General features: G+C 44.3%; 2 protein-coding genes across 6 annotated transcripts in view; one reads left to right on the plus strand and one right to left on the minus strand.

Annotated features, from left to right (window-relative positions):
• Window positions 1-15,740, minus strand: part of FAM187A (family with sequence similarity 187 member A) — a 17,609-nt gene extending 1,869 nt beyond the window's left edge. Inside the window, exons 1-3 of one of the 2 annotated variants that reach the window (XM_085855560.1) lie at window positions 14,799-15,738; window positions 11,318-11,644; window positions 7,410-7,508 (exon numbers count right to left, since the gene is read on the minus strand). In XM_085855560.1, coding sequence (XP_085711686.1) covers window positions 7,410-7,508; window positions 11,318-11,644; window positions 14,799-15,194 — 822 coding nt within the window. In that variant the 5' untranslated portion in view covers window positions 15,195-15,738. Of the gene's footprint in view, window positions 1-7,409; window positions 7,509-11,317; window positions 11,645-14,798 lie in introns of both variants that reach the window. The other variant, XM_085855561.1, reaches the window with a different exon arrangement.
• Window positions 1-17,324, plus strand: part of LOC147013613 (glycine N-methyltransferase-like) — a 97,921-nt gene that overhangs the window by 21,342 nt on the left and 59,255 nt on the right. For 2 of the 4 annotated variants that reach the window (XM_085855567.1, XM_085855570.1), the window contains exon 2: window positions 14,505-14,535. The exons of the other annotated variants lie outside the window; for them this stretch is intronic. The gene's annotated coding sequence lies outside the window, so the exon portion shown is untranslated. The remainder of the gene's footprint in view (window positions 1-14,504; window positions 14,536-17,324) is intronic. 4 annotated transcript variants of the gene reach the window in all.

The following is a 17,324-nucleotide window of genomic DNA, read 5'->3' on the forward strand; positions in this document are numbered from 1 at the left end:
CCTTCAAGACTTTTAGAATCTCCCATGATGAAGCTGGGTCTCTGGACTTGTTACTTTAACATTACAAAAGACAGGTCGGTGGTCTCTGTCTTCTTCCACCTCCTTTCTGGTCTTGTACCCTCTGCCCTCCCCAAGTTTCTGCAGGTTGCACATGGTCCGCCAACCCCCTTCTAGTGAAACTCCCAAAATCCAGAATCTCTGCAAAATTCCACTCATTTATTCCTCTTTTTTTTCCATTCCTTTCTGGATGTGAGCGTCACATGCGGAACAGACGAGCATTTGAGCTCACAGGTGTACCGCAAACCTACGCGTACTCACCAGGTGCTCAATTACAACAGTGGTCACCCAACTACACACAAACGGTCTTGTGCACGAACCTTGTTTGACCAGGCCAAATCGCACTGCAGAAAACAACACACATGATGGATCGAAATTGAACATGTCACCCGCTTACTACTGAACAATGATGATCCGGCAGCATTCATTCGGTCTTGCCGCCGGAGGAGGGCACCCACATCGCGACCTGAGGAACTGGTCAAAACAGTAGTATTACCATACATCGGCAATACTTCGGAGATTGCCAACCGTTTGCTGCAACCAATTGGAAGCCGGGTCACACACAAACTTCAGACAACACTCCACGTGTAGCTGTCTAGGCCCAAAGGCAGGGTGAATTGAATCGACAAGATGAATGTGGTCGAGAAACCCCCCATGTCCAGACTGCGATGACAACTATGTGAGCCAGACGTCCAAGAGATTCGCAACACGGTTAATGCAGCACCAGAAAGCTGTAGCACACAGAGACGAGCTTTCTCTGGTAGCGGCACATTGTCACAATGTACATCACACCTTCGCGTGGGAAAACATGGCAGTCAAAGCCTCGGCACCCGGCAGGGAAAGCTGGGAAATTGTCAAAGCATGGTTTTTGGCCACACGGTCGATTAACCGTCACGTCGACCTGCATTCTGCATATCGAGGATTACGCAATCACCCACAGCCCCCACATGCGGGTGCGAAGGCCAAACCCAATACACAAACCCGGATCAGACATAGAACACGTGACACCGAACGTGTGACCCAAATATCCAATCCGGAAGCAAATCCACCCTCCAATCCCACTCTCTTTATTAAATCCATCCCAAACCTCACACTGATTGGTCCCTCTCACAGCCCAATCATGACATGCAGCCATTCCTGTTGGACATAAGAACAGTTAACATCTCTGCAGCTGCACATGCAGTGTTTAAAATGTTTTTTTTTTGTGGTGACGGGCGGTTAACACCACCAGCCCCCGGGACGGCCGAGCGGTTCCTTATTAATAGGAGGTGCACACGTTGATCCTCGGAGATTTTAACACATGCTCGAAGGGAATGGGCGCAATGGCGGACGGGCGGAGGAGCACGGGGAATGAAACGGATGCACAGGGGGAGGGGGGTTATCCTGGAACCCCACTACAAATACATGAATGCACTTTCTTCAAAATGAACACATTTAATGAAAATAAAACAAATATATAAAAAGGACGATAATTCAAAAGGTAATGATAATAATATGAAATATATAAATCCTACAGTCGAGGTGCCTCCTCACACAGACTCAAATACAGACAATGGGGAAATAAAAGAAAAAGAAAAACCCCTCCTTTCAACTATTCTTGTACTTAGCTTGGCCCAGAGCTGGTCCGTGTGGACTTGGAATGGATGCGTTTCCACCGGCACGTGCATACGCACGCTAAAATGGCGCTTCTCTCGTAGCAGGACAAACGTACACCAGGCAATCCGTGAGTGGCACTCAACACCAAGGCTCAGAGCCCAAGTGCAGATGCTTGTGACATACACGAGGCTCGGGGTCCATTTCTCACGACTCAACCAAGAGCCAAAGGCGAGCGTCTTGATTCATGCGTGCGCTCACCCTGTACTCCCGCCTCATCTGTCGTGCGCTCTCTCCCTCTCACCTCTCAAAATGCGCCCCGTGCCCCCACTCTGATCATGGCTCTCCAAAAATTGTCAAGCCCTGAACTTCCGCCTCTGATTCTCTTCCGAATCAACTCTGCCTCGTGCGTTCCTCACACTGACCTCGTGTGTGTGCTCTGCCAATCTCTTGTCTTATGTTGTAGTCGGAAGCCTCCCACAATGTGCAAGCCAACCTTCTCTTCAGACGTCTCCCTAACAATCCTCCGCCTCCGGGGCGGCTGGATTGATCGCTCCCAACAGAGCCCATCCATGCAGAGGTTCACGTCTACCCGGCTTGTTCTTTCAAGACTGTCTGTCTCTCGTTGTTCACCGGACGCACATGACTCCGAATCCTGGGATTCCCCGACTTATAAAGCCCTCAGTCGAGGGGTGCCATAAGAGCCGACCAGCATCCCGGCGCAGCTTGTTGTTCACGGATGCTGCCTTCTCATTGAAGCGCTGTTGTTGTCGGGCTGTGCACATTGGTTCATCAGTGTAGGCACCATGTAGGACGGAACAGCACCCAAGCACCATGATGCAAGCTGTTGGTAATTTGGTGTAATGTTGGTTTTGTAAAGCGTGTTGTTTGTGTGTATGAATGTACTGTAAAGAGGTGCGGAGAAGGAGGGGGAGATGAAGAGAGATTGGGAGAGTAATGAAAGAAAAGTTGCAAAAGGGGGATTCAAACTTATTCCACAAACACAACGCATTTCACTGTCCGCTGATACGAGAGGACAGGTATCTAAACTAAACAAAATACGACTGATATATTTAAACTCCAGGGTTCCTTTATGTGTTGATTGTAACTCCTGGGGTCTTCCAAAACTGCAACGATATATATTGACTCCTTCCATGCTCTTCTAGCCAAAGAAATTGCATAAAGCAACCATGAAAAGCTACCCAAAGGAAAGCCCTTTGCCGTTTCAAACTCTACCCGAGTTCCCCGACAGCTGTAAAGACATTCACAAGTAATACATACATGAGAATCCCAATGCTAAACAATACAAGGAAGTACAATGGAAACAGACACAGGTGGAGGCCATTCAACCCATCATTCCTGCATGAACACCACGCTAAGGCCAAAAAAAAAAAAATGTTGCATTGGCGTAACCCGCCCGACCCTAAAAATTCCGCCGACCCTACGTTTTTTTTTTGTTTTTTTGCTGTCGAAAAATTTTGCCGACCCTATTTTATTGCTATTTTTGTTGTTTTGCTATCGTTTTCAAGTATCTTGTTGATTGCGATCGCGATCGCAAAAACCCGGAAGTGTTTCGGACAGAACCCGCCGACAAAAAGGGTGGTACTCGAGCCGGGGGAGATTTTGGGAGGGATTTATTAGGAAAATAAAAAATAAAAAAAAATAAAGATCCCGACCGACCTACCCTATTTTTCAGTGACCCGTTACGCCAATGCAACATTTTTTTTTTTTGGCCTAATTTATCAACACAAGATCCAAAGAAGAAAATACCAATTTTTATTTATTTTATTTATTTTCAGTTTTTGTACTTTTTGTATCCCCCCCCCCCCACCGGAGGGGGCATGGCCTTGGTTAAAAACACACAACATCAACCACACAACACCCCTTGACAAGACCCCCACCAACAGAACTCCGTACACATGCACACAATCACCCATCAATAATCAAACTACCAAAAAGTCTTATCAACATCCCCATACCCCTCTATCTCCATAACTTCCAGGTACCTCTCTAATTCTAATTTAAACTAATCTCCTGTTTCTGCTTCCACTACCTTTCCAGGGAGACCATTTCATGCATTAACAACTCTCTGAGTGAAAGTCCCCTGCCTTACTACTGTCTTAACTCTCCTCTTCTTTACTCTCAGGCTATGGGCCCTGGTCCTATCACTGTCTACTCTGTTGAATAATTCATCTTCACTTATTTTATCTCTACCTTTTGTAATCTTAAACATCTCTATCATATCACCTCATAATCACCTCCTTTCCAGTGTATAAAGCCCTGTCTTCTTCAGCCGCTCCTCATAACTGAGTCGAGCTAGGCCCGGAATCAATCTCGTAACCCTGCACTGAACTCTCTCTATGGCGTCAATGTCCTTCCTAAGTCGTGGTGACCAGAACTGTACACAACATTCTAGATGTGGCCCTCACTGAAGTCCAATACAATGTTAACACCTCCTCTTTTGATATATAAATGATCCCCCTCCGAATACAACCTAAAATCCTCTTTGCTTTACCTACAGCTAGCACTGTGCTGCCTGCTTACCTCCCATATCTATTAACATCCCCAGATCCTTCTCCTGTGTGCCACGCTCCAAAATTACCCCTTACATCCTGTAATCTTTATTTTCATTGTCCTTTCCCATCCCCAACACCTTACACTTGCTCAGGTTAAATTGTATCTGCCAATCTTTTTCCCAATCTACACAAATATCAACACTTTCCTGTATCTGATCACCACCCTATCTGCTATCCACCTCACCTCCAAGCTTTGTGTCACCTGCAAATTTGGAAAGATTACTCTTTCCCGCATTATCCAAATCGTTCTTGTAAATAATGAATAGTAATGGTCCGGGTACTGATCCTTGAGGTACCCTATTACTTACATCCTCCCAACAAGACATCCTCCCACTCACAGCCACTCTGCTTCCTATCACTAAACTAGTTTACAATCCAATTATCTACCTGACCAGCCTCACCACGAGCCCTCACTTTGGCTAACAACCTCCGATGTGGTACCTTATCAAATACCTTCTTAAAGTGTAGATATACTATGTCCACTGCCTTTCCCTCATCCACCCAATCTGACACTGCTTCAATGACCTCTGAAAGATTTGTTAAACAGGAACTACCTTTGGTAAACCCATGCTGACGACCTTTAATTAGTTTGTATTTATTTAAATGATTCCTCCTCCGGTCTTTAATTAATGTCTCCAACACCTTCCCCACAACTGAAGTAAAACTAACAGGTCTATAGTTTCCCAATTCTTCTCTGGATGCTTTCTTCAATAACGGTGATACATTTGCTTCTCTTCAATCCTCCAGTACCTGTCCTGACTCCAGGGAACTATTGAAAATATCCGTTAACATCTCACTTACCTGCTCAGCCACCTCCATCAATACTCTCAGGTGCATATTATCTCGACCCAGAGTCTTATCTTCTCTTAGATTACCGAGCTGTTCCTTTACTTCCTCCACTCCAACTTGGATCTTCTGTAAAAGCCCTTCCTCACCTCATTAATAAATACTCTCAGCTATTGGCAATTCTCCTGACTGTTCTTGTGTAAAAGTTGAAGTACAATACGTGTTTAATAAGCCTGCCGTATCACTTTCATCACCAACCACTCTCAGGATGCTTTTCCTCAATGGGCCCACACTGGTCCTAACCTGATCTTTTCCCCTGATATACTGAAAGAAAGCCTTGCTGTTATATTTAATATTCTTAGCCATGTCCTTCTCATCCTCTCTTTTGGCTTGCCGAATTATTTTGTTCACTTGCCTCTGTTTACTCCGATAATGATATAAATCTAACTCCAGTCCTGTTATTTTAAACCCAATAAATACCTTCTGCTTCTCCTTATTAGTGTTCCTTATATCACTACTCAACCACCTTGGTCTCTTTCTGTTTCTAGTTTTGCACCTCATTGGAATGTACTTACTCTGCACTCTACACATTTGGTCCTTGAAGGTTTCCCATGTCTCTGATGCTGATTGTCCTGTTGTTAGAGTCTCCCAATCAACATCACCCAACTCTCTCCTCATACCCTCAAGGTTTGCCTTCCTCAAATCGAATAGCCTTACCCTACTATCATGAACTCTAACCCTTAACAGAATCTTTCCCTTCCACTGGTGTTCAGGAGTGTGGGATTCAAATCCATCCCGCCTCCAACCAAATTAACGGGAATCGGATCAGGGGTGTGTAGAGCGACCCTCGATTCCCATTAAATTACGGGCTTTTAAATTATTTCCGATAAACAAGATTTGAGATGGCCCAATATCCAAATCTGTTCATCATATGATAGGCTGCTAGTGTGCCAAATTTGGTGCTTTCCTCACAAAATGCACAATTGTTATGCTAAGTTGCCCCACTATTAGAGGTTTCGGTAATTTATACCCATGGTTCTTCAAATAAGTTTGTTTTCTCACATTGATCTTAGGCTCATAGCAGAGCTTGTACATTCATTGTAATTTTGTGTGACTGATTCAATGACCATCCGGATCATCAGCTGTGGATCGAGGTTTAGAGCTTTCAATCCCAGAACCATTCCAAACAATGGGTCCACAACCTAAGTTGTGTCTGCAGAATATTCAATTCGGGAAACTGGAGAGCTGGAGGAGAGAGAGAGAGAGAGAGAGAGAGAGAGAGAGAGAGAGAGAGAGAGAGAGAGAGAGAGAGAGAGAGAGAGAGAGAGAGAGAGAGAGAGAGAGAGAGAGAGAGAGAGAGAGAGAGAGAGAGAGAGAGAGAGAGAGAGAGAGAGAGAGAGAGAGAGAGAGAGAGAGAGAGAGAGAGAGAGAGAGAGAGAGAGAGAGAGAGAGAGAGAGAAATAATGTAGTGGATTTACCACTAATATGGTGCTGTAACCACAAGCTCAGAACAGTCTGATCCATCATGGTTGTCTGCCTGAATGGCCATCTTCTTTTTCGTGGTGCTACACTTTTCCCAGCCACTGCAAAACACAGTCTCTCGCATCGGAGTTGAGAGCGTTCAGATCATCTGATCCACAGGGCTCTGGTAAGGGAAGACAATCTAGGAGATGCTCCCATTGTTTGAGGAGCCTCTCCACAGTCACACTCGGTTGGGTCATTTTGAGTCTGTCCACACTTCTGCATAGGGGCTCTGCAGCGTCCAACTTCAGTCCAGATTTGCCAAGTCACACTGGCTCCTTTTGGCAGGGACTCCTCATTGTAAAGGGACAGCTTGTGAGGTCTTGATTGCAGGTGTGTTGACCAAGCATCCATCCTGCAGCTGTGAGGGTTACCATGCAGAGACTGAACAGCATGAAGGAAACTATTCCTCGATTTCAACCTCTTGGGTGCTCGCTTGTGTTGAAAGAGTGGGTGGTGAGAGTTACATTCCTGCTTGGTTCTTTGTATTTGTGAGGAGACTGCCCTTTTGATCGAAGGTGTAGCGATACCACATATCAAATCGAGGTCATCCATTCGCGTTGGTTTAAGACAACCAGAAATAGCTCTGCAGACCATGTTGAGGACTGGATCCATCTTCTTGGCATGTGAGGAACGGCCCCAAACAAGAACAGCATATTTGGCTGCCGAATAGTACAATGCTCTCCCACCAGCCTTGACTATGTAAACCAAAAAAATAAGTTGTTGCACTTGGTATCACGGTCACATGAGATCAAAGTGTTGTGCTCGAGTTTTTTGGGTTACAAGTTGCAATGCAGTCAAGAAAATAATTGCATTTTTTTCCATCGACAAGTAAAATATGGTTAGTATAGTTTGAGCAAAGAAAGTGCCTCAAACCTTTATATGCTTCCCGGTCACAGCCTGTCCAACATGATGCTGAAAGTCCAACTTTTTTTTCTGGAAGAACTTTCCTATCATTGTGCGAGCGCTTGTTTTCTGCAATGGAAATCAGTTTGTTTAATCAATATCCACTTTTCTTTTAATTTTATAATGTTGTTATGATAAAATCTCCAAAAAATTAGCAATGTCCACATATAAGGGGAAGAGGAGGAGAAAAAGGAAAAGTTACAGCCGACGGGTCATTCCAGTGGCTGGGTACGAATCCTAGCGAACCACGTCAGAGGCCACAACGGCCGACTGATTCGGTCACTCCAGACTGGATCACGGATCTATTCACCCAGATACCATCCCGAGTGGGACAACTGAGCCAGTCGACGTGCCACGCTGATCGGTACTGTGCGCCTGATTCCAATTAACAGCCGAGCAGAGCCGATGAGCGCACAGCACGGTTTTGTGATGGATACGAATCACCCGTACGAGATTAGTGCTTTAATGGACGTGCCAATATCAATACCGATCGCAACCACTCAAATTCACCCAGAGACCGAGTGGATTTAAGAAATAAATGAAGCACAAGGGTGGGAACACAGATGAAGGAAATACAATAAAACCCCTTAACCCTCTACCGTAATGCACCCAATGAACCAAGTGCAGACCAAAGTACAAGTGCAGACCAAAGCGTCACATCCAACCTCCAACCTTCAGCCTGGCCACTCATGTCAAAAGACAAGATTTCAGATCATCATTGGTTAAAGATCAAATGGAGCCACCTATCCAGATGTCGGGCTTCTTTGCCCTTGCCATGACGGCATACCGATAAATATTGTCGCATCCAGAGGGTTTTCCCCTACCTGGACGGATGGCCAAACAGTTCTTCCTTGGAAGCTTCCAGTAAAGAAATGGGGGTAAAGGACGGAAGCACACGGGTTGAACTCGACCCACAACAGATACACGGACACAAGCAAAGGATATTAAATTAAATGGATAATTTAATGACTGTAATCAAATATGTACAATGGCAGTAATTCAAATTATAATAATGAAATAAAAACGTGAGGCAATCTACAGCCTAAATTCCTTTTTGAGGTGCCTCTGCACTCAGACACACACACACACAGACAAGGGGTCATCTATCTATAATTCCAGCAATCTGTGTGTGTGTGTGTGTGTGTGTGTGTGTGTGTGTGTGTGTGTGTGTGTGTGTGTGTGTGTGTGTGTGTGTGTGTGTGTGTGTGTGTGTGTGTGTGTGTGTGTAACCGCTGTTTCTCGACAACCACTGGTCCGATCTAATTGAAACTTGCCAGATATGTTGCTGGGGACCTGAGTAAGTGCCTTTTCAAGGTTTGATATTAATCGGACAAGTGCTTCCCAAGCTATGGCCAGTTATTTACCAAACCAATGACAAGACACATTGCTGCGTAGGCGTGGCCGATGGGGAAAGGGCGCCATTTCGTTACCGTGGCATAGGAGTGGCAATGGTCAATGGCAGCGAATGTCATGGAAAGCAAAGACAGGGAGGTAAACTTGATTTTAATTTAGATTTTAATTAACTCTTTGTGTGTAAGTATCACAGCAGTTGTTACTTCAATGTAAGCGATAATTCGTGGAATGCATGTGAACATTCCGTATGGGCACGCACCACTTCCAGATAGTGATTACTCACTGTAATCTAATAATTTCTCGATTTCTTATGCGCATTTATAGATAAACACAATGGCCCAATCCAGTCGTCGTTTACGAGAGCGAAGGAACGGCCTGTGTGGTTGTTTGAAAGTTGTTTTTTTTTTGGTTTGCACGTACGGCCACGTATGTAGGCCACACACGTACGGGCACGTACTAGTACAAAATAAAGAAAGTAAAGAAATCCCTTTTCGTTCCTTCACTTAGCTGAGTCCAGGCGATCTTTTAGGAATTGACGATCGAATCACGTCATCAACGTGCGGGTAACCACGCCCCCAAAATGGCGCCAAGCAATTTGTGAGGCAATATTCGATGTCAGGGCTCCCGAACCACGGTGTCGCTTCTTCGCCGACCGCGATTGCCGATCCCACTCTCTCCGTTCTCTTGCCAAGACACGCTCTGGCGTTATTTGATCGCCTCCCTCACACCGATCTCTACTCGTGCGTTCGCGTCTCGCTACAAGCTGCTTTCTGACTACCGCACCAACAACCTCTTCGTCTCTTACTCCTCACGTCACGCCCATCAATCACCAGCCTCGGGGGTGTGACCTCGCCCGCCGTCACCCTTGGAGGCGGGGCTTCTTCCTACCTGGTCATGCAGCTCGGTTGTAATGGCTGTTGCCGTTACAAAAACACAATTCTCTCATTGCTGGTTTGCAATACAAAAACACAGGGAAAGTCACAGGGGGTGATTACATACTGGGGGAAATTGTCCTTAATCCCTATCTAATTAACACCGCACCACCCCCTGCATGGTGACAAGTAACACTGAAGCTCACAGTTTCCCTACTTCGTTTACATTGAGATGTCTGACATGTCCACAGGCCAAGTAATTCCATATGATCCTTTCTTTCCTATTAAATTCCTCCATCTACCCCACAAACATAACAATATCTAACCAATGGATGACCACAGTAGTCATTTAAATATCATTAGCACCCTCTGGCTGTAATGGAGAGCATCAGCTGCAGATTATGTGTCATGGTAAAACCGCATAATCTTCAAAGAACAAAAGCCTGTCTGAGCAAAATGAGCCTGGTGTTGGCTTTACGGTTAAGATGGCTGGCTTAAAATCTTAGGGTCTTTAGTTCAGCCCTGTTGTGCCATCACATAACACCAGGTGAGTTGCCTCAGCCTGTCATCCTTCCGAGGTCAGTAAAATGAGTACCAGCACACTGGAAACAAGGGGAATTGCATCAGCGGCACAACCACACTCCCAACAATGATTCAACCAGCAGCCACAGGCTGCATACGAAAAAATAATAACTCAAGAAAATAAACTTTATTTCATGTTTTTAATAACTCTTTCATTCATGAAAACAAACATCGCAAAAACAATGCACAAACAAATTAATTAAGGGTGCAGTTAAGACAAGTTTTAAAGTTGAAGTCGCGAACACTATTTTCCCAATAACCCCTCAAAGTTTGCGGATTTGCGGTTCACAGGGATTTTCAAGATTGTAAGCCCCGTAAATGGCAAGGCCCTCCTGTATATACTTAAACACTGCATGGGTTATCATGTTCTATGAATTCTCTAATTAATGTAAAGCAAAAGTTGGAAAATATGAGCAGGAAGAGGCACATGTTAGCATTGCCGAGCAACCAGTTTCAATGTGAGGTCCATTGTTTTGGGGCATGTGACCTGCAGTGAGCAGACCAAGGCTGCACTGGCCAACTTTAATTTACGGATATTTTTGTTTTGTTTTACTATGCATAAGTTTGTGTGCTCCCTTCTTCCCTATTTGTGTGTCTGCCAACCACCTTCCCCTCCATTCACATTGCCTTCCCTTCTTCTCCACTCACGCTACCTTCCCTTCCCCTCCTCATGCTAACCTCCTCCCAAACCCGCCCCACCACCATACAACTCTCCGGAGGTCAAGGCGAGGAAGCAGTGTCAAAGAATGTGCGAATTGGACAAATGAACATTTTTTTTTTTTTAGCAGTCGGAATTGTTGCTCGGATCAATTCCACAGTTTAACTTTTGAAATTCGGCTCAGGTTAAGAGATTCCAGAGCTTATCACATTTTAGTTGAATGAAATAAAGGCACGAACAATGGCGGGGATTTTTCAATGATTGAAGGAAAACGCCTTTCCTTCACTTCCCCTCCCCTCACGCTTACTTCATCACATCACAAAGGATCTTCGTTAGTTAATTTTTAATAACAGTTTGTCCGAAAATTAAACTGGGTCAGGATAATGCACACGCACGCACGCACACCTACTCACCTGGCAAGGCACAAAGCATGGCCTGACAAGGCGTTCTGGGGGTCGTCCCACAGCGGCATCGTGCAGATACGACGGTACAGCAGTTGAACCGCAACTGAAGACTCCATCGTTGTTGAGGTTGAAATGCTTCTTTATCCTCCGTTTATCCATTTGCACTGTGCACAGACCGAGCCGCGTCTGCTCTGCCGTCATTCCACAACGGTCGCAGGACGTCCATGATGACCAAGTGGTATAGATTGTGGAGTTTCTGACTGCGATTTGTGGCAGTGGTTGATCCCCAAAAGCAGAGAAGGACAACCGGATCTTATTTCCGTTTTGAACAATCACCTTGAAAAGGAGAAGAGAAGAGAATGATTGTCACTGTTGACGTTTCAAACTTTGTGCTCAATTCCATGGCCTAAAGTCAAAACCTCCTTGGTGCACCTTTCCTACAAGTAGAGAGTGGGGTTAGTTGAGCCACCTCGTGTCTTCGAAAATCAACACTGTTTTAGATGTTTGAGGAAAGCCTGATGTTTGCTTTGCGGTTCAGGTGGCTTGCTTGAGACCTCAGGGTCCTGAGTTCAAGCCCCTGTTGTTCTTTGAATTAACACCAGGTGGGGTTTGTCATCCTTCTGAGGTCGGTGAAATGAGTACCAGTGCACCGGGGTAATAACCATTCTGGGGTAACCTGTATCAGAGTGGTGACCTGTCCAGGACTGTACTCCTTGCCAATGAAACTGCCTTGGCAGCCCAATATTATTTTATGGTGTGAAAGGGATGGTATTATTATATGTTTGAGAGAGCTGCAGGTACTCTATTTTCGAGAAATGTGTGATGTCTCATCTCGGTTTATGTTGCATGGGATCAACAGGTGTTAAAATGGTCACTGTGGACGTGGAGCAAGTTGAGCAATGCTCATCATAATTTAAGTACTTGTTCATTTTCAGGCATATGTGCAAAGTTTTGTTGCTTCTTCTGGTGTTCAGGTGGTTTAACCAGGCTGAGATGATAGAAGTGAAAAGCAATCGGGGCTAAAATCTCTGTCGATCTCATGTAACGAGCAGCAAGGGACGAGTGTCAGGTCAACTTTGTCACTGACCAATGATTATTACATGGAGAGAATGACGAGTAACATCTCAGCAGGGTTTTTGTCGACAGGAATACCTCGATGTAGAAAAGACGTTCTGAGACACCAGTATCGGTGTCGAACAGATCGTCTCCTGAATACTGAAGTTGTAGCAGCATCAGTTTTAAAGAGTTTATCATGTTAATTATCTCTCTTGTCCAGTAATTTATTTTTCCGTCTCTTCTCATGTTTTCTTCTGAACTCCCCCGCATGTTTTGTTACTTGAAAAGCAGTTGCTTTGGAAGAATCTGGTCCTCCTTCATGCATGCGATAAAAGCATCAATTAAATAATTATTCCACACTCCATTGGGAACAACTTCCCTTACAGATGGAACCTGGGACTCCTTACTAATGCTTCCACTATCTTTTCATGCTCATGTGAGGCGTACAAAATAGCGTTCTGCCAAGGATATGTTATGGTCTGCCAGCAGATAACCCAATTCCACCGGACTGTTGTGAGGGGATTTGTTCCCAATAGAGTGTGGCATATTTTGGGAGTTTGCTCGGAATGTCCTTTGACAGCATAATGGCAGGGACCCGTGAAAATTCCACAAAATGTAAAATCTGACTAAGTCCTCAACCCCTTTCTTATTCAAGTCTTCAAGACCCCTCCTCACCCCAAGTCCTCAAACCCCCTCTCTCAGCTCTCTGTCCTCTCTTTCCCCTTTTTTCTTCTTCCAACCCCAAGTCCACAAGTTCCCTTCCAACCCCAAGTCCTCAACCCCCCCCCTTTCCAAACTCTGTCCATTCTCTGCCCCCCTACCCCCACTCCAACTCGCTGTCCTCCACTCCCCCTTTCTTCAAGTCCTCCACCCCTCCCCCTTCCCCACCCCAGGTCTGCAGCTCCCCTTTTCTTCTTCAAGTTCTCAATCCCTACTCCCAACACCAAATGCTCACCCCCTGCCCCCAAAGCCTCAAAATCCCTTTTCCAACTCTGTCTCTCCTCTACACTCCAACTCTCTGTCATCCACTCCCTCTTTCTCCTTCAAGTCCTCAACAACCCCTCCCAACTCCAAATCATCAATCCCCCATTCCAACCCCAAGTCCTCAGCCCTCTCCAAAATGCCTCAACCCCCCTTTTCCAACTCTGTTCTTTCTCTGCACCCCCCCCCACCTCCACTCTACCTCGCTGTCCTCCACTCCCCATTTATTCTTCAAGTCCTCAACCTCCCCACTATCAATTCCAAGTCCACATAATAGTCACTAACTGTTAAGACTGCTTAGGTTTCTCGTTAGAGTAAATTGACAAAATGGAAATTATTCGTTGGACGGAATTAACTGAATAATTTAGAGTTACATTGTTTTTTATTTCCAGTAGGTGTGCGAACCAACGACTCTGAGCCTATACACCACCACTGTGTGCAACAATATGCACACAACTCAAAATTGCGTGAATAGCGATATTTTTAGACCTCCACATGCACTGTCCAGACCAAGAGCTCTTAAATGAGGTATCATCTAGCATTATCCATGCTGTCGTTACGACGTTTACACAGGACAGACACAATCCTAGAACTTGTATTGATCTAGGAGGAAGAGGGAGGTTGAGGCCTTGGGGCTGGGACCAGGGGAAGGGTTGAGGACTTGAAGTCTCTTTTTACATTACGTGTAATTTCCAGGGGTTCCTGCCATGATGGTGTCAAAGGACATTCCTGTCAAACTCCCTAAATATTCCACACTTTATTGGAAACTAATTCCCTTACAGGAGCCTGGTGGAACTGGGTAATCTGCTACTCTTATATAAAGAAAGTTGAAACAACTTGACAATATGAATGACTCCATTAAGCTGATGTTGAATGAAATCTGAGTGAGAGTAATTCTAAATTTTCAAAATGGTTCATTTCACTCATTTTGATCGGAGGTTCAAACCAAAGAATCCAGCAATGAGATTCGCAGTGAAGTGAAAGTGATTTTTGCTTGCACCATATGTAAGCAGCAAGGATGGTTGATGAAGGTGACGTTAGCTGACTTCCATGCAGGTGGAAGATGACCTCGGACAAATGATAGAGTGAATAGAGTGGAATGTTTGTGAAGTATAACATGTTGTTGTTGTACATCGCTCCTTCCCAATTCCATATTTAGGTGATGCATGACGTCATCGCCAGGCGCTGAAGTGAGTACTCAGTTTTTACTCCTTTTACTGGTTTTCTTGTTTGTCCGGGCGATATCTCAGCCATCCTTTGAGCTAGTAAGCTGAAATTTGGGCACAATAGTGAACAAGTGCTTTCACAAAAACGCTATTTTTTGTTTATTGATTAATCAATTAATTGAATAATTATTTAATTATTATCGGTTTATTATCATTATCTAATCATACAGGTACTATATTCAAAGTAATATTATCAATTTATCGAATTAAATTATTTGTTTTCACACCTCGTAAGCAAAAAAGAAATCACCGGAGGCAGTCCCACAGATGTAGAAGCCAGAATCAGACCTGTCCAGGTCAAACACCAGTAGGCTGAAGAGTTCAATCTTGAACCTGCTCGAAAGTTTCCCACCAAGGGAAAACGTGTCTGTGATGAGGTTCCCACGTCGGTCCGAAAGGGGCATGGCGTGTCGGTTCGAGATGTCACGTGAAAAGTACCAAACTACTGAGGTCACTGACTCTGGCTTGCAACGGCACGCGAGTTCCAGGTTCTGCCCGCTCACGTAGCTCGTGCTCAGGTAGCTCAAGGTAACTGGACATTTGTTCGACGTCACTGGCGCGATGAAGACGAGCATGGCCGCCATCGATGGCCAAATGACTGAGCCTCGAGGGTTGAGATGCATCGTGTAAGAGTGACGTCACTTGTTCTTTTTGAAACTGATTTTCTTCGTTCACGTTTACCAGGAAACCAAACCTCCGTTTTCTCCTTTCACTTGCACTCTATTCCGTCGTACGTTGTCCACTCTTCGCCATGGAAACGAAGCGAATTTCCCTTCTGAAACGATGACGTCACAAAGCAGTGTATTTGTCTCTTGGTAATTTACCTGGTGCTCACACACACACACACACACACACACACACACACACACACACACACACACACACACACACACACACACACACACACACACACACACACACACACACCGACTAAGACCGAGGCCAAACACTTGCTCCAGCCATCCCCACAACAACACAGAAATCCAGTAATTGTGGCAGTTAAAGAAGAAGAAGAAGATTTCACACATCCACCACTTGTATGTAGTTCAGTCCGAGAAATCTTTTAGAAATGTTTTAGAAATCCTTTTAGAAATCCTTTTAGAAATGTTTTAGAAATGTTTTAGAAATCCTTTCTGATATCCTTTTAGAAATCCTTTAGAAATCCTTTAGAAATCCATTTAGAAATCTTTTAGAAATCCTTTTTTAGTAATTTTATTTCACTTGATGTGCTGACAATACGTTTAGCCTCGATATATATATATATATATATATATATATATATATATATATATATATATATATATATATATATATATATATATATATATATATATATATATATATATATATATATATATATATATATATATATATATATATATATATATCCGGGGTTTGAATCTCGACCCTGCACCGACATTAAACCATCATCCTGGGCTGTTCCGTTAGCAAGCAGCTCGCTATCGCTTTCCAAGCCACTCATTCCGTATCAACCGGCTTTCCAAGCCGCTCGCCTTGCTCTTCTGCGAGTGGACCAAGCGATGAAGTGTTTACAAGGACACGAGGAAATGTAACACAGGTGGAGGCCATTGAGCCCATCATGTCTGTGTGTGTGAACACCACACGAATTTATCTACACAAGATACAAGGAAGAAAATACAAAAATTAATTAAATAATGAATTAAATTTATTATTATTATTATTATTATTATTATTATTACTTACGAAATCTAAAGATTTCGGAAGTATATTGATGACTTCCGTCATCTGTTTGTGTGCTTGTTTGTCGGCATGATAACTCGAGAACGGAAGAAGCTACCAATGTCAAATTACACCACGTGATTCAGGAGGGTGATGGCTAGCGCTGATTAGATTTTGGTCAAAATCGGTCAAAGGTCAAGGTCACAGTGAGGTCAAACATTCGATTTTTGATGGTTTGGTACAGAATCATCGTAGAAACTTCTGGTTTGCGTCACTACCTTCTCTCGAGACAGCTTTTATTAGACAAGGTCAGAGGTCAAGTTGACGATTTCGTAAGTACCAGTCTATGATTGCTTGTTATTATTTTTAAAGTTTTTGTACTTTTTTTCTTCATCTCAGGAAGAGGGGGCATGGGATTGATTAAAAACATTCAACATCAACCACAACCCCCCTTGACGAGACCCCCACCAACAGCACTCCGTACACAATCACCCGACAATACTCAAGCTACCTAAGTCCTATCAACATCCCCATACCCCTCCATCCCCATAACTTCCAGGTACCTCTCTAATTCTAATTTAAACTAATCTCCTGTTTCTGCTGCCACTACCTTTCCAGGGAGACCATTCCATGCATTAACTACTCTCTGAGTGAAAGTCCCCTGCCTTACTACCGTCTTAACTCTCCTCTTCTTTACTCTCAGGCTATGGCTCCTGGTCGTATCACTGTCTACTCTGTTGAATAATTCATCTTCACTTATTTTATCTCTCCCTTTCATGATCTTAAACATCTCCATCATATCACCTCGTAATCACCTCCTTTCTCGTGTATAAAGCCGTGTCTTCTTCAGCCGCTCCTCATAGTTCAGTCGAGCTAGGCCCAGAATCAATCGAGTAGCCCTCTGCTGCACCCTCTCTATGGCATCTATGGCCTTCCTGAGTTGTGGTGACCAGAACTACACACAACATTCTCGATGTGACCCTCACTAAATTCCTGTACAATGTTAACACCACCTCTTTTGATTTATAATTGATCCCCCTCCGAATACAACC

This window comes from Eptatretus burgeri, chromosome 14 (assembly GCF_056783735.1).
Source record: "Eptatretus burgeri isolate ZD-2024b chromosome 14, Ebu_testis_v1, whole genome shotgun sequence".
Classification (NCBI taxonomy): domain Eukaryota; kingdom Metazoa; phylum Chordata; class Myxini; order Myxiniformes; family Myxinidae; genus Eptatretus; species Eptatretus burgeri.